Raw genomic sequence first — 26,753 nt, forward strand, 5'->3', positions numbered from 1 at the left:
AAAATTGGTCTCTGTGTCCCATTTCATCTTTCTTATTCTTAAAAGCTCGCCTCTAATGCAACTTCTTCCACCAGTATTATATGTTCAACAGATATGAGAAAGTTACCATAGTGAATACTACATGTAATGATTTTGACCCTGTAGGACTTTATAGACTAGATATATGTACTGATAGCTGAGTGTTATGTTAGTGCTGCGGTAACACAGTTCAGTTCAGTTCAGTCGCTTAGTCGTGTCCGACTCTTTGCGACCCCATGAACCGCAGCTCGCCAGGCCTCCCTGTCCATCACCAACTCCCGGAGTTTACCCAAACCCATGTCCATTGAGTTGGTGATGCCATCCAACTATCTCATCCTCTGTTGTCCCCTTCTCCTCCTGCCCTCAATCCCTCCCAGCATTAGGGTCTTTTCCAATGAGTCAACTCTTCGCATCAGGTGGCCAAAGTATTGGAGTTTCAGCTTCAGCCTCAGTCCTTCCAGTGAACACCCAGGACTGATCTCCTTTAGGATGGACTGGTTGGATCTCCTTGCAATCCAAAGGACTCTTAAGAGTCTTCTTCAACACCACAGTTCAAAAGCATCAATTCTTCAGTACTCAGCTTTCTTTAGAGTCCAACTCTCACATCCATACATGACCACTGGAAAAACCATGGCCTTGACTAGACAGACCTTTGTTGATAAATTAATGTCTCTGCTTTTTAATATGCTGTCTAGGTTGGTCATAACTTTCCTTCCAAGGAGTAAGCATCTTTTAATTTCATGGCTACAATCACCATCTGCAGTGATTTTGGAGCCCCCAAAAATAAAGTCAGCCACTGTTTCCACTGTTTCCCCATCTATTTGCCATGAAGTGATGGGACCAGATGCCATGATCTTAGTTTTCTGAATGTTGAGTTTTAAGCCAACTTTTTTCGCTCTCCTCTTTCACTTTCACCAAGAGGCTTTTTAGTTCTTCTTCACTCTCTGCCATAAGGGTGGTGTCATATGCATATCTGAGGTGATTGACATTTCTCCTGGCAATCTTGATTCCAGCTTGTGCTTCCTCCAGCCCAGAGTTTCTCATGATGTACTCTGCATATAAGTTAAATAAGCAGGGTGACAATATACAGCCTTGATGTACTCCTTTTCCTATTTGGAACCAGTCTGTTGTTCCATGTCCAGTTCTAACTGTTGCTTCCTGACCTGCATACAGGTTTCTCAAGAGGCATGTCAGGTGGTTTGATATTCCCATCTCTTTCAGAACACAACCCATAGACAATTCAAAGAAGTCACTTTCAAAGAGAGTGGTAGAATAAGACTCCATGGAAGAGATGGGATTTGACATGAGTCATAGAGAATAGCTAATTATTTAGCAAATGCAGACTCAAAGAGGGAATTTGGGGAAGAAGAAATAGTAATACACATGTAGACACACACACACAAAGACCTGGTGGAACAATAGGAGTAAAAGCAAATGGAAAATAATTCTAGTAACTGGGAGGTTACGCTTGGGCCAGATTGCCAGGCCCTTGAATGCCAGTTCCTGGCAGTGAGTTGCCACAAGGGAAGGATCCCGGCTTGTTTACGAAGCCTGGAATGGTGTCAGAGCGTGGATGGTTCAGGCCTCGCATTAGGCACTTGGCTCTAAGAGCACTTGGTACGGTAGGGGGCCAGTTGTAAACAGTCAATAAAAATGTATTGATTGGTGTAATTGGAAACATTTTTCCAAGCCTGTGCTTGTGATTTATGAAGTAAGAATAAAGCCCGGAGCCATTAAGTTACAGAGAAAATGTGACTTAATTGGGTAAGTCTGAGAGAAGCTACTTTAAAGTTCTTTTTGTAAATGGCTCATTACGTCATCTTCCAAAAGATGTTCGGCTTTTGCTGGTTGCTTGCTTGTGGGTCCTTGTGGCAAAAGTAATCATCAGACTCACTCATCCATCCTGTGAGGGTAAGTGGAATACAGATACCCCGTCAGTGACTGAAAAATGCCTTGAAGGGCCACAGAACAGCCACTATTGGGATTATTGCTGAGGGAGGGGGTGGAGGTGGGGCATATCCCAACCAGTCAAATTAGAAGTGAGGATTTTCCTCATGAAGGAGGCCAGACTTCATAAAGCCTTGTGGTTTTGAGGCCCTTCTGTTCTGCCTTCACTGAAGTTCTGTTGTGTTTTGAACTTGCTTGGCCCCCTGCCAGACATGCATGTTCTTTGGTAAATAAAAGAATGTGGATTAGCTGTAACTCTGCTCCTTGGTACAGGTTGTATAGCCCCAACACATGCCATTAAAATTTGGACATGTTTTGATTAGACAAAAGTTATGATCTTCATATTCTGTTTTCACTTTGGAAGACCCCATAGCTCCTGAGGATTTTATTGGAGAAATGAAAAATACCAACATTTATTGAACCCTACTCTATGTCAGGTACCATGCTGCAGTTTCTGCATATGTTATTTTGTGTAAGTCTGACAGCAAAAGACCAGGATACTGTGCATTTGGTTGCTAGTTTGCAGATGATGACCCACGCTTAGAGTAGTTTAGGAACTTGCCTGAAATCAGATTTTAGTAGTTTAGTGACTTACCCCAAATCAGATGGCAGATACTACACTTAGAGTTGCGTGTCATCTCCATTTGACATTTCCAAAAGCATTTACCCTTGTTGTTTCCACCACACTAAGCTACTTCAGTTACTTTTAAAATTCTTAATACTTGTTTTGACTGGGGAATTTTGTAGTGATTATGTGACTGGATTCTTCAAGTTCACACACACACACACACACATTAGTCAACAATACCAAGAGTTAGAACAAGAACCCATTGGTTTATACTTCATTGAGTTCTTTTCCTACTTCTTGTTCCTTCCTTCTTAAAATTAATAAAATTGGCCTGTAGCAGGTTTTTCCTTTAACTTACTAGTCCAATAAAATTAAAAGCAATCCAAATAACCAGAGAAAGAAATCTCAGCAGAGAAATCAGTCTGTCTTTTTTTGTACAGTATGCCACTGACCTCTGATGGTGGAAGTTTAGCATAAACCAGGAGAGACCCAGCCAGGGAAATTCAACTTCCCTTCAACACTCTGCTTACCTGGTTAATATTTCTTAGGTTTAGAAACCTGACCTATTACCTCTGTAGTGTCTGGCATGGGAGCCTCTTCTATTAGTACTCTGAGTATTTAAAGTACATTTGAGAGTACATTCTGTATCCTGTATCTGTATTATCGGTTCAGATAATAGCATCAGAGTTGAAAATTCCAACTCTGGAGTCAGAGGGACTTGAGTTTTCATTCTGTTTGATAACTTTATAACTTTCATCAATGTCCTCATTTATAAAATGAAAACAGTAGTAATACCTATCTCATAGGGTCATTTGGAGAATTAAAGGATATGTACATAAAGCCCTCACCATAATACCTAGCATACAGTAAGTGCTCTGGAAATGTTAGCTACTGTAAAATATTTGTTTTATCACAGTAGTTTATATTATTTCAAAAACTAATTATGGAAGAGAGAATTAGCGTCTCTAGTTTTGTAATACATTCTTTTTGACACTTCTCTGTCACAGTTGCTAGGAATGGGGAGTTCATTCATCAAACCAAGAGTCCTTTAACCACATTGACCTAAGCTTTCTGTAACTTTCGGAAGCTTCAAAGTTAGAAGAAAAATGTTGAAAAAGCTTAGAAAAAGAAAGCAGTAATGGGGAGCCTTTTCAAAATAAGACAGTTTGGTAGGTTGACAACTAGGGTAGTAGAAACAGAGAATGTTTCTAGAGTGACAGAAGAAACCAGAAAGGAAGGAAAAGGGAGAAGACAAATATTTAAATATTTGTACTGGGTGCTTTGGTCCTTATCAGTAGGTTTTCTGTGAGATGTCTCATGCAGCCTCAGGCCATAGCCCAGGGAGGGAAGGGGGGTAACCTGAAGAGTAGGAGAGGGGAGAGGCAGGCAGAGGGGGAAGGGAAGACGAGCCTTGTTAGTAACGGGAAGTCTCCTTACTGCTCAGAGCTGGGGCAACTCGGCCAGGGCCCTGCTTAACTTGTTTAGTGCCACAGAGCTGGGGGCAGACGAGGTCTCCTAAAAGCGGTGAAGGCAGAACACGGGTACCGAGGTTAACAAAGCAAAGTTTTCACAGGGAACTTTCCCCTGTAAAAACAGTGGGCTTAGACGGGACTATCTCAGAGGACCTTTTCTGCTCCACATTCTGTAATTCTGCTGGTAAAACCTTCTGACATGTTTTCCTCTGTGGGTACTGCAAAAGCAGGCAAAATAAATATTATGTGGAAAACACCGATTGAAAGCTTTGTGAGAGAATAAAAAGACCAGTTGGGACGCAAAGGAAATAAACACCTCGAGGGAAGCCAAAGTAATCAAAAGAATTATAAGAACGAGATAAAAAGAAAATCAATATTAAAAAGAGATAAGGTAGAATTGGAAAATAAATAGTAATGCAATTCCTTTCAAGAATGTGAGCAGGCACAATAGAGATGATAATCATTGAAAATAATTACAGTCATTACTACTTAGTATAATCTACGGGACACTTAGTTTTTTTTTATGTTGTCTTGACTTTCTGCCACTTAACCCCAGAGCATGGGGTGAAGGAGGGTTACTTAGCTGCTGTCATCCACTAAATTTGTGTGGTGGTTTTGGTTTTTTATAATATTCTTCTCAGAAGGCAAACTTGTCTTCACAGTTTAGGACAGCCTCCTGAGCTGTGTGACTTGATGCAACTAACTCTGCTTTAAGATCCCTTTTTGGGAAAAGCAAAGACAAAAATACTGTTATTGTATAAGGCTGTTCTGTGAAGAAAGAAATACTGGATGCAAAATGCTTAGAAAAGTGCTCAATAAATATTTACTGCAAATCAACTGTAGTTCAATTAAATACATGTATGATAAAATTTCTTTTTAAGTTTACTGCTGTGGTTACTCATCATCCTCCCCCTCCCCACCCCCCATCTCGGATGGACCATTAAGTGAGTACGTGCTCTACTGGCTTCTCCAAGATCCATGATATAGAACAATCTGTTACTGTCGAGAGAGGATATGTTGTTGTTCTTCCGTCACTAAGTCATGTCCAACTCTTTGCGACCCCACAGACTGCAGCACACCAGGTCTCCCTGTCCTCCACTATCTCCTGGAGTTTGCTCAAGTTCATGTCCATTGAGTCGGTGATGCCATCTAACCATCTCATCCTCTGCCTCCCTCTTCTCTTTTTGCCTTCCATCTTTCCCAGCATCAGGGTCTTTTCCAATGAGTCAGCTCTTCACATTGGGGGCTAAAGTACAAGAGCTTCAACTTTAGCATCCCAGTCCTTCCAATGAATATTCAGGGTTGATTATAATCAGAGATAGAGTATGTCAGCTCTATTTAGGTAGAATATTGTTTTTAACCTCAAACATTCCATTTTTATATCCTGACTCTCCCTCCCTACTGAAGGGCTTTGTGTCTGTAGAAGCCTAGGGTGGTGTTCAACCCACATCAGGGCCAGATACCTCCTCGTGTTGGCTTACCGTGGGTCTCCTTACCTAAAGGCAGAGGACAAGTAAGCATATCTACAGACATGCTCCTTAGCCACACTGGAAACCCTGCTCCAGCCTGGCAGACAGCACAGCCAATGTCAGAAATAAGTCAGAGCTTTCTTGGCCAGAGAGATTTAGACACATCAGAAATATACTATAATCTGGAAAAGAACAAATATCAAGCAGAATAGCATTCACCAAAGAACCATATTGCCAGACTATCTCGGAAGGAAACCAAATCACATAAATCCAAATTCAGTGAGAATGGGTAACAAACGAGGTCAGCCAAATGCCTCGAAGGTCTTCATAGTGTTACCATCACTGGAGTGTGGCTGGGGGACAGCCCCAGGCCAGGCCAGCTGGTCCTGCAGGCGCATTCCACCATCACAGCTGGGCATTCGTTCCTGGAGACATTTTTCATTCATTGTGAATTGACATGTGAGGAACATGTAGGTCATGTTCCTCGATCTGCTTATCTCGAGTTTTCCTTATTTCTCAGGTCAGGTCATAGGGTTACCTCTCTGAGGATGAATGAAGCACCGTACACTTTACAAAGAGAGTAAAATCCCTGACATGAATTACCTCCACTTTCTTCTTCTCTACCGGAAAAATTTCTGGGTTTTTCACCGACCTTGTCTCCTTCCGGCTCCCAGACTCTCAGACCATAGGACGCTCTCCTCTCAGGCTAATCTCAGACGCCTCCTCTCAGGCTCCTTTGGGGACGTGGTTTCATGCATAATTTCTATATAATCATGCTCGTCTCCATGGCCCTTTTCTTCTCTTCATCAGATTTATTAAAAGCACAGCCCCTCTCACGACTATGAATTCGGTAAACTTAAACCCAAACCCTCTGCCTCTCACTCTCCCTCTCTCTTTCTCTTTCTCCTTCCCTCCTTTTCTCTCACCTGAGAGACACCAAAAATTCAGTTCGGAAAGATGTTATTAACAAAACAAAAATGTTGCAAGTAAGACTGGTTAGGAAGCATGAGCTTACACTCCTTTTCAAAGGAGAGGAGACTAAACGGTAATTTAGATATTCTATTTTTTTCCATTGGTGTATAATTGCTTTAGGGTGCTGTGTTCGTTTTTGCTGTTCTTCAGTGTGAATCAAGAGAAGGCAATGGCACCCCACTCCAGTACTCTTGCCTGGAAAATCCCGTGGACAGAGGAGCCTGGTGGGCTGCAGTCCATGGGGTCTTGAAGAGTTGGACACGACTGAGCGACTTCACTCTAACTTTTCACTTTTATACATTAGAGAAGGAAATGGCAACCCACTCCAGTGTTCTTGCATGGAGAATGCCAGGGACAGAGGAGCCTGGTGGGCTGCCGTCTGTGGGGTCGCACAGAGTCAGACATGACCAAAGTGACTTAGCAGCAGCGTGAATGAGCCAGAAGTACACATGTGTCTCCTCTGTCTTGAGCCTCCCTCCATGCCCTCCCGTCCAACCCCTCCAGGTTGTCCCAGAGCACCGAGCTGAGCCCCTGTGCCACGCGGCAGCTTCCCACGAGCTGTCTGCTTTATACGTGGTGGTGTTTATATGTCAGTCCTGTTCCCCCGGTTCGGCCCGCCCTCCTCAGCCCTGTGCCCACACATCCGTGCTTGCTGTCTGCATCTCTGTTCCGGCCCCGGAAGTAGCTTCATCTGTACTGTTCTTCTAGATTCCACACATATGCATTCATGTACAATGTTTGTTTCTCTGACTTACTTCCCTCTGTATGACAATCTCCAGGTCCATCTACATCTCTTCAAATGACCCAGTTTCATTCCTTTTTATGACTGAGTAATATTCCACTGTATGTAGGTACCATTATGCAGAGAGGAGGAGGTGGTAGAAGAGAGGGTCCCTATCCCCTCCAGTGGGTATATAACAAAGAAACAGGATGAGGGATCTATTGAGGGAAGTTTTTTCTCCCAGTGACAGTTATATATAAGGTTAAGTCTGGGGCTTCCCTGGTGTCTCAGTGGTAAAGAATCTGCCTGCCAATGCAGGAGACATGTAGGAAGATCCCACGTACCTCAGAGCAGTTCAGCTCATGTGCCACAGCTAATGAGCCTGGTGCGCTAGAGCCAGAGAGCCACAACTACTGAACCCACGTGCTGCAACTACTGAAGCCCAAACCCCTAGAACCCATGCTCCGCAGCAGGAGAAGCCAGCACAATGAGACGTCTGTGCACCTCAACCAGAGGGTAGCCCCAGCTTTCTGCCGTAACTAGAGAAAGCCTGCACGGCAACGAAGACCCAGCACAGCCAAAAGTAAATAAATAAACAGAATTTTTGCAAAGGATAAGGCTACCCGGGGAAATGGTGGAGTCACTTTCTTTAGAGATCCTTGACGATTGGGTAGATTGCTGTATCTGCAACTGTACGCATGCAGTCAGGCTTTGTCTTTTTTTTTAATAATTCTGTTTACTTTTATTTTTGGCTGTGCCGGGTCTTTGTTGTTGCAAGGGCTTTTCTCTAGTTGCCATGTGTGAGCTTCTCATTGTTGTGGAGCATGGGTTTCAGGGCACGTGGGTGCAGTAGTTGTGACTCCCAGCCTCTAGAGCACAGGCAGAATAGTTGTGATGCATGGGCTTCGTTGCTCCTTGGCATGTGGGATCTTCCCAGATCAGGGATCGAACCTGTGCCTCCTGCATTGGCAGGAGGATTCTTTACTACTAGCACCACCTGGGAAGCCCTGCAGTCAGGCTTTAAAACATTGTTCCCTTTGCTCACTCTCTTGTCTGAGTTCAGGGTGGGGAATGAATAGGCTCACACAGACTCACTATGTCTTCAAACACTGATTCTGGAGGAAGGACTAGTTTCTAACATGTCAAAAATGCAATAGTGATAATTGCATTTCTAACCTTTTTGGTCCTTGGTCCTCTAAATCTTTGTGATCTAAAATAGGAGATTTCGATATGATATTCACTAGTACTGATCCCCATAACATTTAATGGATTTTTAAAGTTCAATATTATTTCTTTATTGAATTCTAGTGTTTGAATATCCCACTCCCAACACAGGCACAAATGATTGTGAAGTTTTGATGATCTGTTAGAGGGAGAATGGATACATGCCTATGTGTGGCTGAGTCCCTTCATTGTTCACCTGAAACTACCACAACATTGTTAATTGGTTACACTCCAAGACAAAATAAAAAGTTCAAAAGAAAAAAAAAGATTACATGGCAAAAATTTTAGCTCTAACATTTAATGGGATTTTGACTAAGCAAGATCTTTTTATCTTTAGCATAGTGAAGTGAAGTGAAAGTCAAGGGCTTCCCAGGTGGCTCAGTGGTAAAGAATTCACCTGCCAATGGAGGAGATGCAGGTTTGATCCCAAGGTCAGGAAGATCCCCTGGAGAAGGAAATGGCAACCCACTCCAGTATTCTTGCCTGAAAGTCAGTCAGTCATGTCCGACTCTTTGTGACCCCATGGACTATAGCTCGCCAGGCTCCTCTGTCCATGAAATTCTTCAGGCAAGAATACTGGAGCAGGTTTACCATTCCCTTCTCCAGGGGATCTTCCCGGCTGAGAGATCAAACCCAGGTCTCCTATATTGCAGGCAGATTCTTTACCAACTGAGCCACCAGGGAAGCCTTTTAACTATTATTTAGCAGTTAAGCATAGACACAGGAGCTGGACTTCGTTTAAATCCTGACTCGGTCACTCACTCCCTAGCTCTGAGGTCCTGGGTCGGTTACATAATTTCTGTGTGCCTCAGTTTTCTCATCTGTCAATAGGGATATCATATTGCCTACCTGGTAGGATTTTTGTCTTTACATGCAAAGGCCTTAAAGGAATACTTGGTACATGGTAATTGCTAAAAATTGGTCATTTGTTATTTTTACCAAAACATATGAAGTTAAATCCTTGTTCACACCTTGTGGTTCTCAAAGGTGTGCACTTGCTGCCTAAAGGATGTGTTGCTCCTTGAGGGAAGCCTTTTTGGCGACACATTAACTCTTTCAAGCTACTGCATTAAAATCAAGTGACAGCCTGGAGGGTGTACTAATGGAGTTTCCTGCTGCAGGATTTTTATAAAGTCCTGTGCCACAGATCCATGATGCATATGATCTTAGGAGACCTCCCCCGCCCGAACCATATTTTTAGGACTGTCTCTTTTTCATGCATAAACTAGTAATTACTCTCTAAAAAGAAATTTGGACATTTCTGTGCATTTCGGTATAGAATTACTTCTGTCTCCAGGATTGATCAAAAGGACGTTTGCATGAAGATAGGTACTACATTTTATTGAGGATGTGTTAAATGGGCTTTTTTACAGCAATATTTGTAAAGCTTTTTTTTTTTCCACCCCCCTCAGGAATAATTCGGGTTTCACACCAGCAGACACTGTAGCTGTCATGTTCTGTTCTACACACAAATCCCTCACATTGGGTAAGTAATCCACAGACCGAAACACTAGCTTAATATTACCTTCAGATAATTGCATCTTATGATTTTGAAATTCAAACAACTTTTCAAACTAAATGGAATGCAGATATTGTCTACTTTGTTACCTAAAGAACGGTAGCAAAGTGGGGATCAATCATGACTTTGAAATACCATCATGAATTAAACTCTTTTTAATAGTTTTAATAGTGTAGGGTTTAGCTCTACTTGTAATCATGTTTTCCATTCTCATAGAAGGTTTTCAGGGTCGAATGTTCATGTTAAAAGTTGGGGAGTGGGGTAGTTGTGGGTGTGCAATGAGCACAAACTTGGCTTTGGAAGGCCCTAGAGTGACCCCTGGAAGATGTTAACATAGTTTCTGGAAGCTCGGAGCAGGGTGAAAATAATTGACATTAGGCTGAAGTTTATTTCAGAATGTTATTTCTATAAAGAAACAACAATATATTTAGTTATTATGAACTCAGTCTCATTAATACCTAAAGTGAAATAAGTATGTATTTAATGGACAAAAATAGATCAAGAAAAGTGCTATTCTCTCCTTACCTTTATCCAGTTTAAAGGCATTATCCCAACAGCCTATCTAGTTATCTGGAATCCATGCTTTTAGTCATTAAAGATCATTAAGTAATGAGAAACTGTATGGAAACATCATTCACAAACTCCGTGGGGTAGAAGGCACATTGTGGCTAAACTCGTATTAAAAATTCCTTTACATTTTGGCGTATAACTGACTTAACATTTCTCTAAGTCTGTTTATGTTAAAGTTCAGTCTGTAAACTAGAAAACAAAGATATTTCATAATGGTTTTACTAGCCCCAGACATTTCTGTCTGATAGAATTATTTTCAGTCTTGCAAAGATGGGGAAATGATTTAGAAACTGGACATACTCTTATGTAATTGCTATCTAGGACTTCAGATTATTTGAATAAATTATATGTGTACTGTCCCTTCACTGCAACATGTCTATTAGGTTTTCCTTAGAATCATCACCGAAAGGAAGCTGAGAGAGCTTTGGAAGCTACTCTCTGGTTCCAGATTTTGTGAACCTGGACAAATCACTTAAGCTACCTGAACCTTAGCTTTCTCACTTTGTAAGGCTTTTTCTTACATTGTAAGGGTGTTGTAAAGACTGAAGATAAAACATGTTAAGTATCTGACCCAGGACTTGTCTGTAATACAAGTCAGTCCGTGAGAAAACGTGTTTGGTGATGGTGCTGCGTGTAGGTTGCTGTGGATGGAGCCAGACTGCCCGTGGAGAGAGCTTGGTGTGCTGCCTGGAAGCAGCGGCTGTGATTAGCTATTGCTCACTGTGTTGGTTCTGAACGCGTTACTGTTTCCAGGGTTCCAGTCCTCTGCCCTGGGTCTTGTTGATGTTCATATAATAGATGTGGTTTAATTGTTGACCTCAAAAGGAATCAACCTGCACTTTTCCCCGCATGTCATTGTTATGACGTGACGCCGGTGCTCCAGGTCTCCTGGAGAACAGGCAGGGGCTTCTGTAGAGGCAGGCGGGCCAGAGATTGGGCGCCTCCAGACCCCTCAGCAGTCACGAGTCAGGGGTCAAAGGAGCCTGTGTCGTTAGCACAGATGCTGAGCCCTGGCTGCGTCCAATATGCTTCCGCATCTCTGCCCTGGCCTCTGAAACCCGCCCGGCCCTTAGGATTTGCTTTTGTCAGGAAAACCCAAATGGATTGTGGTCTTTGAAAATGTATTTGTATTTGTGTTTGGCTGTGCTGGGTCTTCGTCGCTGCGTGTGGGTTTTCTGTAGTCACAGCTAGTGGGGGCTCCTCTCTAGGTGCTGCGTGCGGGCTCCTCACTGAGCTGGCTTCTCTTGCTGTGGAGCGTGGGTTCTAGGGCCTGTGGGCTTCGGTAGTTGCGGCTCGCAGGCTCTAGAATGTTTGCTCGAGAGTTTCCGTGCACAGGCTTAGTTGCCCCACAGCATGTGGGATCTTAGTTCCCAGACCGTGGATCGAACCCACTTCCCCTACATTGGCAGGCAGATTCCTAACCACTGGACCACGAGGAAAGTCCATGTTTATTTTTTTCTCCATAATTTTCTCCTGTGCTGGAGCTGGCCATGATGAGTAAAGCTCTACCTGAGAAGCATACTGCAACCTGATCTGTATTCTTTTCTGTAAGCAAAATACTCATGCTGTTTTTTTTTTCTTCATTTTTTTAAATCTCAGAGCCATATCGTTCTGTTCTTGATGCTTTCTGATTTTCAGTCATCTGAAAAATTAGATGAACACCAATCAAAAGTAGCTATTTTACTGAAAACATTGGGGTTAACTTGGACTTCGGCTTTTGCACTTTGCTTTTGCAATATTCTCCCATGAAATAGATACTTGGATCCTGCAATAATATTCTAGTATGATAACTAAATAACCATGGTGGTGTAAATCCTTAGTTATTTCCATAACATGGTAGACCTACTCTCTCTTGGAATTGCAAGTCCTAAATACTCATCCTGACTCTTCCATTGAAACATCCCCAGGCCTTAGTTTCCATAGCTCCTGGATTAGGGAATTTTACTTGCAGAGTCGGACACGGCTGAAGCGCCTTAGCATGCATGCATGCATTGGAGAAGGAAATGGCAGCCCACTCTAGTATTCTTGCCTGGAGAATCCCACGGACAGAGGAGCCTGGTGGGCTGCCGTCTGTGGGGTCGCACAGAGTTGGGAAGTGACTTAGCAGCAGCAGGATATTCTATTATGCCTTGATCACACCTGGCTTTCTGCCTGCAGTCTCCCAGGTAGCATTTATAAAAATGACCTCTTTGCTGCTTTCTTATCTCACTGAGAAGGCGCAGATAACCCTTGGAGCGCCCTTATTTCTGCACACAGCAAGGGATGTTTGGGTCCTCTTGCTTGAATGGCCTTGTTGAGCCCTATAAATTTAGTGTATCATTTTCACAAGGTTCAAGCCATGTTTCCCTCTACTGGTGACCTGACGTCTCTGGTACAGAGGAGATGCACAGCAGTCCCCCAAGCTACAGCTGATAATTATCCTAATGGGACTCCTCATCTGCATGGCAATGATAGAGCATCACAGTAAGTGTGAAGAATTCATGTTTCAGAAAGCAGGGGGCAAATTTCAGGTAGGATCTATCACTCAGAGTGATACTTTCTCTTATCTCTCACCAAGATGAAAGACAACAGATTCAAATATATCTATTTGGCGTGTAGGAAATACATTTGTCCCTTTTGTGATAACTGTCAAAATATTTCTTTTAGTGATTTTACACACACACACGTGCATACACACACATACACATAACGTCTCAAATAGAATACATTAAGAAAGCCCAATGAAATAACAGTGTTTATTAGCATATCCAGTATTTGTATTTAAGAATAAATTATTGCAGGCCAAGTGGTACCCAGGTAACTAATGAACCAAAGATGAAAACTGGTTTTGAGCAGCCTTCTGAGTATTCTCTTGTACGTATGCTTGCAGTTTATTTTATTGTTCTTGCTTTTGCCCTGTCTCCATCTCTTCGATGTACTTGCATCTACACACATGCTGAATTTGATTCATTGCTTTTATTAGTGCATTTGCCATTGATTGATTAGTTCTTCGTATTAGTACTTTTTCTATTGATTGATTGCAGATGAAGTGACTATTTGACCTTTAATTATGAGGCTTCCTATTGAAAATGACATTGAGCTATGGCTCCACATAATCCATCTGGAAAGCCTGACATGATGCCATTCCCTGGAGTTCGTTCAGGAAGAAAGAGGAGGCCTGGAGGAAGTGCAGAGCTTTCAATGTGCTTCATCTAAAACAATACTATGGGGCTTGTTTACTGCTCTCCTATAGTTGCAACTCAGGGTTGGAGGTAATTATATTTTGTCAAGACAGTGTCACTTGCTGTGGGTTGTTCCAAAAGCCATGAACTCTCCCAAATTATTTTCTAGCCTGATGATGGTATTTGTATAATAATGAGAAGGTATTTTACATAGCAGAGTTGGGGGAACAGCTCACACCCTAGTTACCAATGGTTCAGTGCCCCATCAGTCAATAGAGCTCATCAGTAAACAAATTCAATCTGAGGGATCCTGTGAAATTAGTATTTTACTTTTACTTCATTGATCTTTTTCTCTTGAGCATTCAAATCACTTTGCTTATCTAGAGTTCTAATGTATGTAGAAAGTTCTCACTGTTCCTAGAAAGAGAATGTTTAAGGATGTTTGAGATCCTCAAGTGTATGTTTATGTTAGTTTTTCATGTTTTCAAATAGCAAAATGAAAGCATATACTCCTAGAGTGTGTCAACTGACACATGGCAGTCAATTGTGAGACTCCAAGTCGTTTGCTATTTCCAAAAGCTTTTCTGAATTGAAGGAATGCTGTTTAAAATTTAAATAGAGTGTCGTGATCAATGTGTATTAAAAGTCCACTGTGGGTCTTACCATTTCTAGACATTTGTGTACAAAGACCAATCAAGGCAGCTGTCCCTCATATTGAACTTCATTATGAGTCACAGTCACACAGCTGGGCTGTGAGAAGAAACTATGCATTAAAGCAGAAAGAATACAGCTTTTTGGGAGACATAGGATTCTGGAGAGAGTGGAAGGAATACAAACCTGATTCTGGTCTGGATTCCAGTTCTCTCATCAAGTGTGAATGAGTGAAAGTCTCTCGGTCATGTCTGACTCTTTGCGACCCCATGGGCCATACAGTCTTTGGAATTCTCCAGGCCAGAATACTGGAGTTGGCAGTCTTTCCCTTCTCCAGGGGATCTTCCCAACCCAGGGATCAAACCCAGGTCTCCCGCATTGCAGGTGGATTCTTTACCAGCTGAGCCACAATGCTGGAACAAATCACTCAACTGCTGTCAGCCTCAATTTCCAAATCTGTAAAATGAGAAGATGGGTAAGATGATCCTTGAGATTCCTTCTAGTTTTAAGTTCCTATGAGTCAGGTGCTCAGATAATACCACCATTCTGTAACAGTTTCCCTGCTATATGTAAAAAGGAAGAGAGTTTTTTAAAGGAATGTCTATGTAGATAATGTTATAATATTACAAGAAAGGAAATATGGCTGTTACATCTTCCTAAAGAGGCTAAAAAATATCTTTATACTCTCCAAAGAGTTTCACAGTGGTGGTGGTGGTGGTGCTCAGTCATTTCCAACTCTGTACCCCACGGACTGTAGCCTTCTATGGTCCTCTTGTTACCATATGGGATTCTACAGGGAAGAATTCTACAGTGGATAGCCATTCCCTTTTCCAGTGGATCTTCCTGACCCAGAAATCGAATCTGCATCTCTTGCACCTCCTGCATTGGCAGTCGGATTCTTCACCACTGAGCCACTTCAGGGTTTCATAGGAGAAACAAAATCTGAGAAGGATCTTGTTTTCAATTTTCTTTGAAAGCTTTTCAGGAGCGCTAAAGGATTACCCTGCAACTTGGGCTAAAAAGATCATTTAATAAGATCTGGGTTGTTTTCTCCAGAGGAAATGGAACTGAAATCCAAAAATTTGCATTTGCTTTTCTTTTCCCATAAAGCCTCTCTGCGATTCTATTTGGCACATAAAGACTATCATCTTGATGAAGCTACCCTACAGTTGGGAAGCACTTTTTTAAAGGCTTTAACCATTAAGTCATGTTACCTAAACAACCTTAAGTGTTAACAAATCAATAATTATTATTTTTCATAAGAAGTGAAAACATAGGAAAAAAACTAAAAATGTATCCCAGGTCATATAATTAACAGACACTAGATTCCAGGTCTCCTAACTTCCAGAACTGCATTGGACAATAGGATACAAAAATTTTTCAAAGACCCAAAAGTGCCAAATTGGTTCTGAGTACTGTAAGTATACACTGTCAGTGTGAGTTTGAATCATTTAATTAATTGTTTAAAAATGACTTCTGATTACATTGCTAAGTTGTAAGACAGTTTAAAAATATTCAGTATATATAAATTGCAGCCATATGCATATATTCCCTGTGGCCCCATCACACACTGGCACACAATCCTTATATTTTCTTTATTAACAAAAAGTTATATTCTGTTTCAAGTGTTTCTTGATGAACCACCCCTTACCTTTCATGGGGTATCACTGCCCTCTGTTCTTGCACACTAAGAGCTACAGTGCTGTTGACAATAAGCTATTACAGTAGAAATCAAAGTCCAGAAAATAGAAGCTTGTCTTTGAGGCATAACTGTAAATGTATCTTTTGTCCTGTGGTTTGCTCTTAGAGCTGCAGTTCTGTAAGGAAAGGCAGTCTGAAGACCCCTACCATCTGACATTTTTTTTTTATGAAGTATAGTTGATTTACAATGTTGTGTTAGTTTCCAATGTACAACGAAGTACTTCATTTATAAATATGTGTGTGTATATATATATTATTTTTCAGACTCTTTTCCATTATACATCTTCATAAGATGTTGAGTATAATCCCCCTTGCTATATAGCAAGTCCTTGTCATTTATCTGTTTTAGGATGTGTGCGTGTGCTAAGTTGCTACAGTCATGTCCAACTCTTTGCAAACCTAGGGACTGGAGCCCACCAGACTCCTCTGTCCATGGGATTTCCCTGGCAAGAATACTGGAGTGGTTTGCCTTGCCCATCTCCAGAGGATCTTCCTGACCCAGGGATCAAACCCACGTCCCTTAAGTCTCCTGCATTGGCAGGCAGGTTCTTTACCACTAGCGCCACCTGGAAAGCCTCTACAGCAGTGTTTATCTGTTCATCCCGTTATTGTTGTGTTAGTCACTCAGTCCTGTCAAGACTCTGCGACCCCATGCACTGCAGCCCACCAGACTCCTCTATCCATGGAATTCATACTTCTAATTTATCCCTCCCCCTATTTCTCCTTTGGTAACCATGAGATTGTTTTCTGCATCTGTAAATTTGTTTCTGTTTTCTAAATGAGTTCATTTGTATCATATTTTAGATATCACATATGGTGATGTCATATGGTATTTGTCTTTATCTGACTTCTTCACTTAGTATGGTAATCTACAATTCTATCCATGTTGCTGCAGATGGCATTATTTCATTCTTTTTTATGGCTGAGTAATATTCTGTTGTGCATGTGTGTGTATATGTACATGTATATAGATATATATATCACATCTTCAGAGAAGGCAATGGCACCCACTCCAGTACTCTTGCCTGGAGAATCCCATGGACGGAGGAGCCTGGTGGGCTACAGTCATGGGGTCGCTAAGAGTCAGCCAAGACTGAGTGGCTTCACTTTCACTTTTCACTTTCATGCATTGGAGAAGGACATGGCAACCCACTCCAGTGTTCTTGCCTGGAGAATCCCAGGGACGGTGGAGCCTGATGGGCTGCCATCTGTGGGGTCGCACAGAGTCAGAACGACTGAAGCGACTTAGTAGCAGCAGCAGCATCACATCTTCTTTATGCATTCCTTTAGCATTTGCCAGATTCTTATAGATGCCACTGCAATTAAAGGCCCAGTAGGTTTTACCACCATGCTGAAGACAATTTAGGGAAATATCTGTCCTTCTGTACTGTTTTCTGATCCACATAAACAAAGAGAAAAAATGCAGATTCTCAAACAAAGTGATACATTTATGTTCAGAGGTTTGAAGATTACTTTACTTTAAATTTTTGATTCTGAATTTGGTGTCTGAACTTAATCACTGGTATATCCGGACTGTAATAAAAATTTAGAAAGTCCCCAGGTTCAGCATAAAACCTCTCTGAGGTTCCCTAACGTGATGCTCAAGTACCATTCTTCTTAATGATACAGCAGATGTTCATCATGACCAAAGCCCTGATGCCCCCCTACATTTCTGCTCCTTCTCCATGTTTCCTGTGCCAGGGACTGCCAGACATTTGAAACCACAACCTGCAGTTAGAAATACATTTTACATGTGATCCAGGAAACATTTGCATGTATGTAAAAAGTTTTACCAAACAACATTCACTCTCCCTTTCTGTGATGTATTCCATATTCCAGCCAAGTGCTGGATTAAAACCCATTACACTGATTCTGTAACTCATTAACAGATCATAATGCAAGGTCTGAAAACTACCACTTTACGTCCTGCTTGATGAAATTTTATACCCTTTCTCAAATACTTACCATGTCAGCTTTGGCTATTGCTATGCCTTTTTCACTGAACCTTAACCCAAATTTCTGATACCACATGGGAACCAGAGCTGAATGAAGACTTGGAATGTTTCTTGATTTGCAGTAAGATCACCTCCATTTAGGTTTTGTCAATCCAGTTTACATAACAGAGTTTCTATGCCTTTTGTTAATATGTTTTTTAAATCGTTTCTCTATTCAACATGTTTTTGATTAGTAATAATAATAACAAAGAAGATTAATTGGGTACTTAATAGGTTAAATGCTTGTTACAAGAAATAATTTACTTGAAAATATTTTATGCCAATGGTTCCTGTAGACTTCAGTGCCCAGGAGAGCCCACTGTTCTCATGAAAAATTCTTACTGGAATATTCAGCTACTATTTTATCAGAAAGAAAGTATGCCAGGGGCTTCCCTGGTGGCTCAGTGGTTAAGAATCTGACTTCCAGTGCAGGAGATGGGGTATCAGTCCCTGATCAGGGAACTAAGATCCCACACGCTGCGGGGTAACTAAGCCTGTGAGCCGCAACGAAGAGCCAGTGCAGCCAAAATTAAAAAGAAAAGAAAAGAAAAGAAAAATGTATTCCAGAGGAAGCTACAGCAAATGCGTTTATTATCCTGTATTTATCAGAGACTTTACTAATTAGCATAATGAATTCAGAAGTAGGTTTCTACTGAGGAAATTACCGCCTTTTTGCTTTGTACGATAAGTGTAAGAAATGGACCTTCACTCATATGTAGACTGTCTTAAAACTTTAGAGTTGCACACTTCCCACTTGCTCAAAGAATCTAGGAAATCCCGTGTCCTGAATGTGAAACCCCCGGGGCTGCTCTGGGGGCCTGATCCCTACGGGGTTTTGTGTTCAGCCTCTGTCTGGGGGCCCTGAGGGCTTCCTAGGTGGCTCAGTGGTAAAGAATCTGCCACCTAATGCAGGAGCCACAGTAGATGCAGGTTTGATCCCTAGGTCAGGAAGATCCCCTGGAACAGGAAATGGCAACCCACTGCAATATTCTTGCCTGGGAAATCTCATGGACAGGGCAGTCTGGTGGGGTACAGTCCGAGGGGTCACAGGAGTCAGACGTGACTGAGCATACGCAGAGGCCCTGTGGTCCCCTGAGGCTGACCACTGGGGTTACTGAACCCTGTGTTGAGAGCCTTCTCATGCCAGAGGCTAGTGAGAACCCTGGAGAGGTCAGAGCTGGGACCTCAGGGAACACATTTACTGCTAATGTATGCTAAGTTAAAAATATCTATATCTGGGGAGATTACTTTCATTCAGAGCTGCTGGCAAGGCTATGGGGGTGGAGAAATTTTTCACCTACCTTCCAAATTTCTTTAGCCACCATCTACTACCTGCTGGAAGAATCTGGAACTTACGCCTGACCAGCCTGGTGCAGGATGTCCCCAAATCCCTTTCCACGCCCCAGCTCACATCACTCCTATACAGTCACCGCTGCAAGGGAAGTGAGCTCCCAGGGGGACAAAAAGTTTGCACAGGTCATGTGACCCCAAGTGAGAGAGCCAGCTCTCAAGCCAGGTCGGACTCAGCCCCTGTGCCTAGCTGCAGTGAGAGCTCCAGGGAGGTCCTGTGCTGTGAAGCTCAGCTCGAGGCTTATCCCTTGGTCACTGGTGTGAGAAGTCTAGGCTGGGTGATCTCTGGGACCCTTCTGGTCCTAACAGCCAATAATTCTCTCTGATTTTGAAAGACTTAAGTGTAGCTTTAGAATCTTGAGTTATTCAGAGGAACACCATAAGATCAGCATTTCCTGAAAGGTGGCCCTTAAAAATATAGCAAATTGCTCCCCTAAAAAAAGAAAAAGAAAATATAGATTACTGGGCCTTATTTGAGGGATTCAGAATTTTTAAGACGACGACCTCGGAGCCTGATTTTTCAACCATATTCTAAAAAGTAGAGTGTTTACACAAAAGTGTGGGAGCCACCATATCCTGTACATCCATAATCACGTCCCAGCTTCTAGAGAAGCTCACTCACCCGCTCAGGTTCGCAGGCCTCAGTGATGGAGCAGGAACAAGAGAGGTCAGTGCTTACTTGAAGCAGCTTCGCTGCAGCCAAGCCTGACTCACACTTGCTACCTCAGCTCAACAGCAAGGAGACAGAAAACCCCACGTATTGCATAGCAGCCCCTCCACCTGGGTACCGAATCTCTATCCCTCTGGACCTCTTCATGTCCGTTGTTCCTGGAAGAAGCTTTTAATTCCACAATTTCACATTTCTTTCAAAAGAGAAACCACCGAGTCACAGTTAGAAGGAGCTCTAAAGAGTTTTGTTTTACACATTAATAATCAGCTTGCCTGCCTGAAGCCATGTGCACCCTGTGCTTCTGAGAGGGAGCCCTCGACAAGAATTCAGGGGCCCGGCCCTTCTGAGGGGGCCTTTGCCACATCCAGGAGGACCGACCACAACCCCCCTTCCAGGGCTCCCTGTTCATCTCTGCGCCCGCCGTCAGCTGCGGAGTGGATTGTTTATTATTATTATTAATATTTAGAAAGGTTGCCTCTAGCAGAACTAAAATGTGCATCACAGAACAACAGTTGTTTGCTGCGTTTGAAGTGGAGCATCACACCCAGGAGAGCGCCTTCACTTGAAGTTTCTCTCTCCCCATCTTCACTTGCAAACAGAGATTGATGAATAACAATGATTGTTTCAGAATTGCCTCTCTCCCATTATTTATTTGGTCGTGTCTCTTCCCAGAAACCCCCTTAATTGAACCAGACACTATAAACCAGTTTGCGTGGATTTGATGACAGCCGGCTCCGTGCTTCTTTACAGTAAATAATAAAGGACTCCAAGGCTACAGATGAGGTGACACCCACCACCTCCTTGTCCCCATCTGCAGTCCAGGCAAAAAACGCCAGCCAGATAGTAAAGTCAGCTGCCCATTGGTTAAAGCCATGGGGGGATGCTGTAGGGTTTTGACAGATTGCCCTGGAGTCAGGAGGAGATGTAAAATTGTACATAAAACATTCCTGGGCCCCAGGAAGCCAGTTCATTTGGAAAGTCACCTGTCCTGAAGCTGAGCACGTTCATGGTTTTGGAGCAGTGATGCTTCCCAGGTTTGATCTCTGTACCAGCACTAGTACCCTGCTCTTCACGCTAGCACTGCGTACTCTAGTACTGCTAGAACAAGCGTTTTCAATAATAATAAAAACCAACTCCTCTGCAACTGACAGCAAGAGCAGGGATGTGCAGGAATAAATAATGCCATTAAAAAGATGCTTTTAAAGTATCTTTTGCCCAGTGCATGCATTCATTCACCAAGTGTTCATTTCATGCCTAGGTTGCACGAGGCACCATTCTGGGCCCTATTCTGTCCACAGTAGTGGTCAAAATACGAAAACGTACTCCCCCGTATCCATCTTCCTTTCTAGCGGAGCTGAACAAGCGAACACTCAGACATATGGTGCATCAGATGATGGGAAGTGCGTGGAGAAAAAGAAAAAGAAAAGGAGAATAAGAGTGCAAGATGGAGGCGGGGACATGTTAGGCTTAAAGGGGGCTTTGGGTCAAAGACTTGTAGGAAAACGGGAGCAAGCCCCACAATGTATAGAGGGAAGAGGCTCCAAGCAGAGGGAACAGCGAGGGCAAGGACCTGAACCAGAAGGGGCTCAGCAAGTGGGAGGAAGAGGATGAAGAGGCCGGAGTTCGGGGAGTGGAAAGTGTGGGGAGGAAGGGGAGGATGCTGAAAGCTCACCAGGGAGGATGGTTGATATTTGTGAGACCTCATCGACCTGTCGTGAAGACTGCCTTCTACACAGAAGGCAAAGGGGGTCCTTGAGAGGTCTGAGGGACACGATGCCGCTCCCACTTTGACTGCTGTGTTACGTAAGGGCTGGGCTGGGCTGGGGGGCAGGGTGCGGCAGGGAGAAAGCCAGTTAAGAGCCTTTAATCCAGACCAAGGCTCCGGGTGGTGTGATTAAAGGTAACGGTGGAGGAGTGGCGAGAAGCATCTGGTGGTATTTTGAATGCCAAACCACTGGGATCTGCTGACGAATTGGATGTGTATGTAAGAGAAGGAAATTAAAGATGATTCCGAGGGAGTTGGCCTCGAGGGGACTAGAAGGGTGGAATTGCCATTTACTATACTGGATGAGACAGAGATTTTACCCATGGAAGAGGGATGTGGGGCAGATCAAGAGTTCCATCTTGAATGTGCTAAGTTTGAGATGTCTTTTCAACATCCAAAGGAGAGCCGGCTTTGTGAGCCGAGAATTCTGGTCCAGGGTGGAGTGTTCAGCTTAAACTAAGCCATCAGGCTGAATGAGATCACTACAGAAAGGGTAGCCAGAGGAGAAAAGGGCTGTGAGCACTAGGCCCTGAGGCATTCCAGAGGTTAGGGAGGCTATGAAATTACTTGGAGAGTAAAATGATATGTAATTCAAAATCAACCAGACATATAGACGTCCAAACCAGCTAGCCTCTATCTTTCTCGCATTTCGTAAGGTTGAGGTGACCATTGAATCAGAAAGTAGACATGAAGTCGTCTGACACCTACTGCATACCAGGCACTGTATCAGGCACACGAATTGCCTTATTATCTCATTGGATCTTCACAAAAGCCCTGCACAATAGTTCTTATTGATCCCATTGCCCAAGGTAGAAAACCAAGCCTCAGAGAGGTCAAGCAACCCAGTTCAGTTTACACAGTGAAGAAAATGACAAAGCCAGCACACAGCGACCATCAGTCTATCTCCAAAAACCCCTGGAATCCTCTTCCCTGTTACCAGGCCCGGCTTCTCAGCCTGACTCACACTGGAGTCACCTGTTGGTTGCTCAGTCGTGTCCACCTGCAGCTCCATGGACCCACAACTCCAGTAGCCCGCTTGGCTACTCTGTCTGTGGGATTCTCCAGGCAAGAGCACTAGAGTGGGTTACCATTCCCTTCTCCATGAGATCTTCCTGACCCAGGAATCAAACCTGGGTCTCCTACTTTGTAGGCAGATTCTTAACCATCTGAGCCACCAGGAAATCACCTGGGATGATTGCAAAGCTGCCCAGACCCTCCCCAGACCTGTTTCCTCCGAATCTCTCAGGATAGACCCAGGTATCACAGGTTTTAAAAGCTACCCAGGTGATTCTAACGAGCAGCTGGCACTGAAAACCACCGCCTTTGACCACTTCCTGTATTTGTGCACATGTGTGCTCCCCTGTGTTCCAGAAAGGATTACACATGTTCATTTGTTAATAAAACTGACCATTTATGCTGATCTGTGAAAACCACAATTCTTTGTGCTTTGATCAGATATCTAAGTTACGCATTCAGAGTTTAAAAACAGCTGAGGGGATTAGAAAAACATTATTTCCAGAAATGGTTTCCAGGGTTTTCTTCCTCTGCCTACAAGTCTTGTGAATGAGGTCTTGGATCCCCTATCATTGAAATAGATGAAGGGCAGAAGTAGGTTTAGGTTAGCGAAAAATTATCTAGCCAAGTTTAACTACAGAAATGTGAGTCAGCAGGTAAATAACTCTGATTTCTCATCCCCAATCAGAGCTGCCTTGTTCTTTTGTGTCAGAAGACATCTCTTCTGAGGCTTATGTTTATCATAAACAAGGTACCATCAAAAAGGAACTTACCACCAGAGGGTGATTAATAGCCATGTTGACAAAACAAAAAGTGTGGGTGCATTTGGGTCACTGTTTGCTCACATTTACCACTTAACTATGATTTGGATGCCTTCTGGAAGTTCCTCTATCCATTAAAAAGATTATCAATGCAAGATCTTAGGGAAAACTAAATTTAGGGTGTTGGAAGCTGTGGCAGAATGTGAAAGTGCCTGTCATATGCACCAACCTTTCATTGCTGCTGCTGCTGCTGCTAAGTCACTTCAGTTGTGTCTGACTCTGTGTGACCCCATAGACAGCAGCCCACCAGACTCCCCCGTTCCTGGGATTCTCCAGGCAAGAACACTGGAGTGGGTTGCCATTTCCTTCTCCAATGCATGAAAGTGAAAAGTGAAAGTGAAGTTGCTCAGTTGTGTCCAACTCTTAGCGACCCCATGAACTGCAGCCCACCAGGCTTCTCCATCCATGGGATTTTCCAGGCAAGAGTACTGGAGTGGGGTGCCATTTCCTTCTCCCAACCTCTCATTGGCTCACACTTAAAATGTTCCAAGTGTCTTTCTTCATTTATATAAAAACATATCTTAAAAAAATCTGTAAAATTAGGCAAAGTTTCCCAGAACCAATCAGATGGGGCCAGTTCTATGTTGGTGACCATGTTACATCTCTTCCAATGACCTTGTATTATTTTTGTCATGTGAAATTCTCGTTCTATTTTTGAGGTTTCACATCCTGTGATTGTGAACATTAGGCACATTTTTCTCTTTAGAAGACAAATGGCTCTTCCTTCACATCCCAGAAAGGGAAAAGAGTAAGCTCCCGCTACTTCCTTCCCACCTGTCTCCATAAATATGGTGACCCCTCCTGGAAGCCATCGCCGGCATCTGAATGAAGCCTCCATGGCTTCAGCTCTTTAATGCATTCTTTAATTCCCTGTCTGCTAATTACTCCTACAATGCTGTCAGACAGGTGAGGGTGTACCTAATCTTCCGAGGCTGAAACCTTCTATTGGTAGAGTTAAATGTTTCATTGTCAGCATCTGGTGAGCCGGCTCAGGCCATTCATTAAACATCTTTTCCAATCAGAACGTACCTGTTTCAAAACAGAAATAACACCAGCTGCTCATTTGGGTCTTTTCTTGCATCTTTATTTACATAAAACTTTCAGCAAAGGGGTAGGATTACAGCCCAGGTGATTGAAGGCTAAAATACAGTCTTTCATTTTTCCGATTGGGCTGGAAAATGGTCAGAAAATGGTCATCGACCAACTTTTATTCAAAGTGAGTAAAGGCTGGTTCTCTGAGGTCCTCTGTCAAAAGGAATCTTTCTCTTCTTTGCAGAACTTTCTTGTGTAAATATTCTTTTCCTTGGGTTTTTCACCCTCCGTTATTCTGTGTTAATATCATCAAACATCTCTCTCTCTCTCTCCGGGTCCTGGGTGCTCTTCCAGATCACCATTTTAGGCATGTAGGGTGGTGGAAGACACAGAACTGGGGGCCAGTCTGTCTGTGTTCACATCCCAGCTATCCCCTGTCGCTCGCTGTGCATAGCCTTGGGAAGATTTTTATTCATCTGCGGCCTCTGTTTTCTCATCTGAAAAGTGGAGATAATAACAGGAGCCTTACTCACATTATAGATTGAGGAGTGAGTGAGTTGATGTTGGCACATGCAGAATAGCACTTGCCTGACCCAGAGTAAGCCCTGTGTATTGGGGTGACCAAAATAGTTGTTTGAGTTTTTCCCTACAATGTAATGGAAAAATCTGAACAAACTTTCTTGGCCAACCCAATAATGATTTTTCTGCAGTCTGTACTCCACCTGCCAACATACAAATAAAGGCCAAAAAGTCCGTGAACTCCAGATACAGCTTCTGAAGTCCTGCCAGAGACGGGATGGCTAAAATTACTGGAAAGATTGTTCCTCTCTCTTAGTAATGGCCTCGGACTTAAGTTTGTACCCTTGTATTTGTTCATTGTCCTGCTCTTCCAGGCCTAACTCTCCCTTTTGGATAAAGGGAGGTATATTTTTATATATTATTATAGTATTTATTTTATAGGGCTTCCCTGGTGACTCAGACAGTAAAGAATCCACCTTCAAGGCAGGAGATCGGGTTCGATCCCTGGGTCAGGAAGATCACCTGGGGAGGGGAATGGCAACCCACACAGTATTCTTCTTGCCTGGAGAATTCCATGGACAGAGGAGCCTGGTGAGCTACAGTCCATTGGGTCACAAAGAGTCAGACACGCCTGAGCAACTAACACTTACATAGTATATGTTTTATAATATATAAAATGTTATATGTTTGAATTCTGGTTTTGAAATGTGAAGGATAGATCTCTTGTATGCCATCTACAGGGAAGTAGGAAAATAAGTGAAATAGGTGAAATAAAAGACACAAAGAGCATTTTTCAATATAGTTCCTCTCCTACTCCACAACTCAATACTCATTTCAAAGTTTGGGTTCCGTGGTTAGTCCAGTTTCTCTCCTTCCTACCATATCGAATATATATTTCTCCTATGAAATACAACCTTCTCCTGGAGGAATGTGTAAATGATTCTCTTTATAGTTCAGTAAAGCAACTAGGAAAGTTTAACAAAATCATCGACTTATACTTCAGTTCAGTTCAGTCGCTCGGTTGTGTCCGACTCTTTTGCAGACCCATGGACTGCAGCATGCCAGGCCTCCCTGTCCATCACCAACTCCCGGAGTTTACTCAGACTCATGTCCATTGACTTGGTGATGCCATCCAGCCATTTCATCCTCTGTCATCCCCTTCTCCTCCAGCCTTCAATCTTTCCCAACATCAGGGTCTTTTCAAATGAGTCAGTTTTTCGAATCAGGTGGCCAAAGTATTGGAGTTTCAGCTTCAACATCAGTCCTTCCAATGAACATATCAAATATATATTTCTCCTATGAAATACAACCTTCTCCTGGAGGAATGTGTAAATGATTCTCTTTATAGTTCAGTAAAGCAACTAGGAAAGTTTAACAAAAACATCGACTTACTCTTAGCATAGCTAAATAACAGCTGACTACACTGAAAAGAAATGCAACTGTGAGCCTTCCTAACTGTCAAGGGGAGGGTGATAGGAGAGCCCTGAAAAGATTGCAGATGAGATGTTTGGGTCCAATTGGTTGAAGCACATGGCCAAAACCCCCTGTGTGGATTTCCACATGTCCCTTTCCATCTAGTACGCCATCAACAGAGA

At 42.9% G+C, this 26,753-nt stretch overlaps 1 protein-coding gene across 2 annotated transcripts in view; it reads left to right on the forward strand.

Annotated features, from left to right (window-relative positions):
- The window catches only part of SLC10A7 (solute carrier family 10 member 7), a 288,285-nt gene that overhangs the window by 246,636 nt on the left and 14,896 nt on the right, over nucleotides 1–26,753 (forward strand). For both annotated transcript variants that reach the window (XM_043485017.1, XM_043485010.1), the window contains one exon: nucleotides 9,804–9,877. In XM_043485017.1, the coding sequence (XP_043340952.1) occupies nucleotides 9,804–9,877 (74 nt within the window). The remainder of the gene's footprint in view (nucleotides 1–9,803; nucleotides 9,878–26,753) is intronic.

The sequence above is a fragment of the Cervus canadensis genome, chromosome 1, assembly GCF_019320065.1.
Source record: "Cervus canadensis isolate Bull #8, Minnesota chromosome 1, ASM1932006v1, whole genome shotgun sequence".
Lineage (NCBI taxonomy): Eukaryota > Metazoa > Chordata > Mammalia > Artiodactyla > Cervidae > Cervus > Cervus canadensis.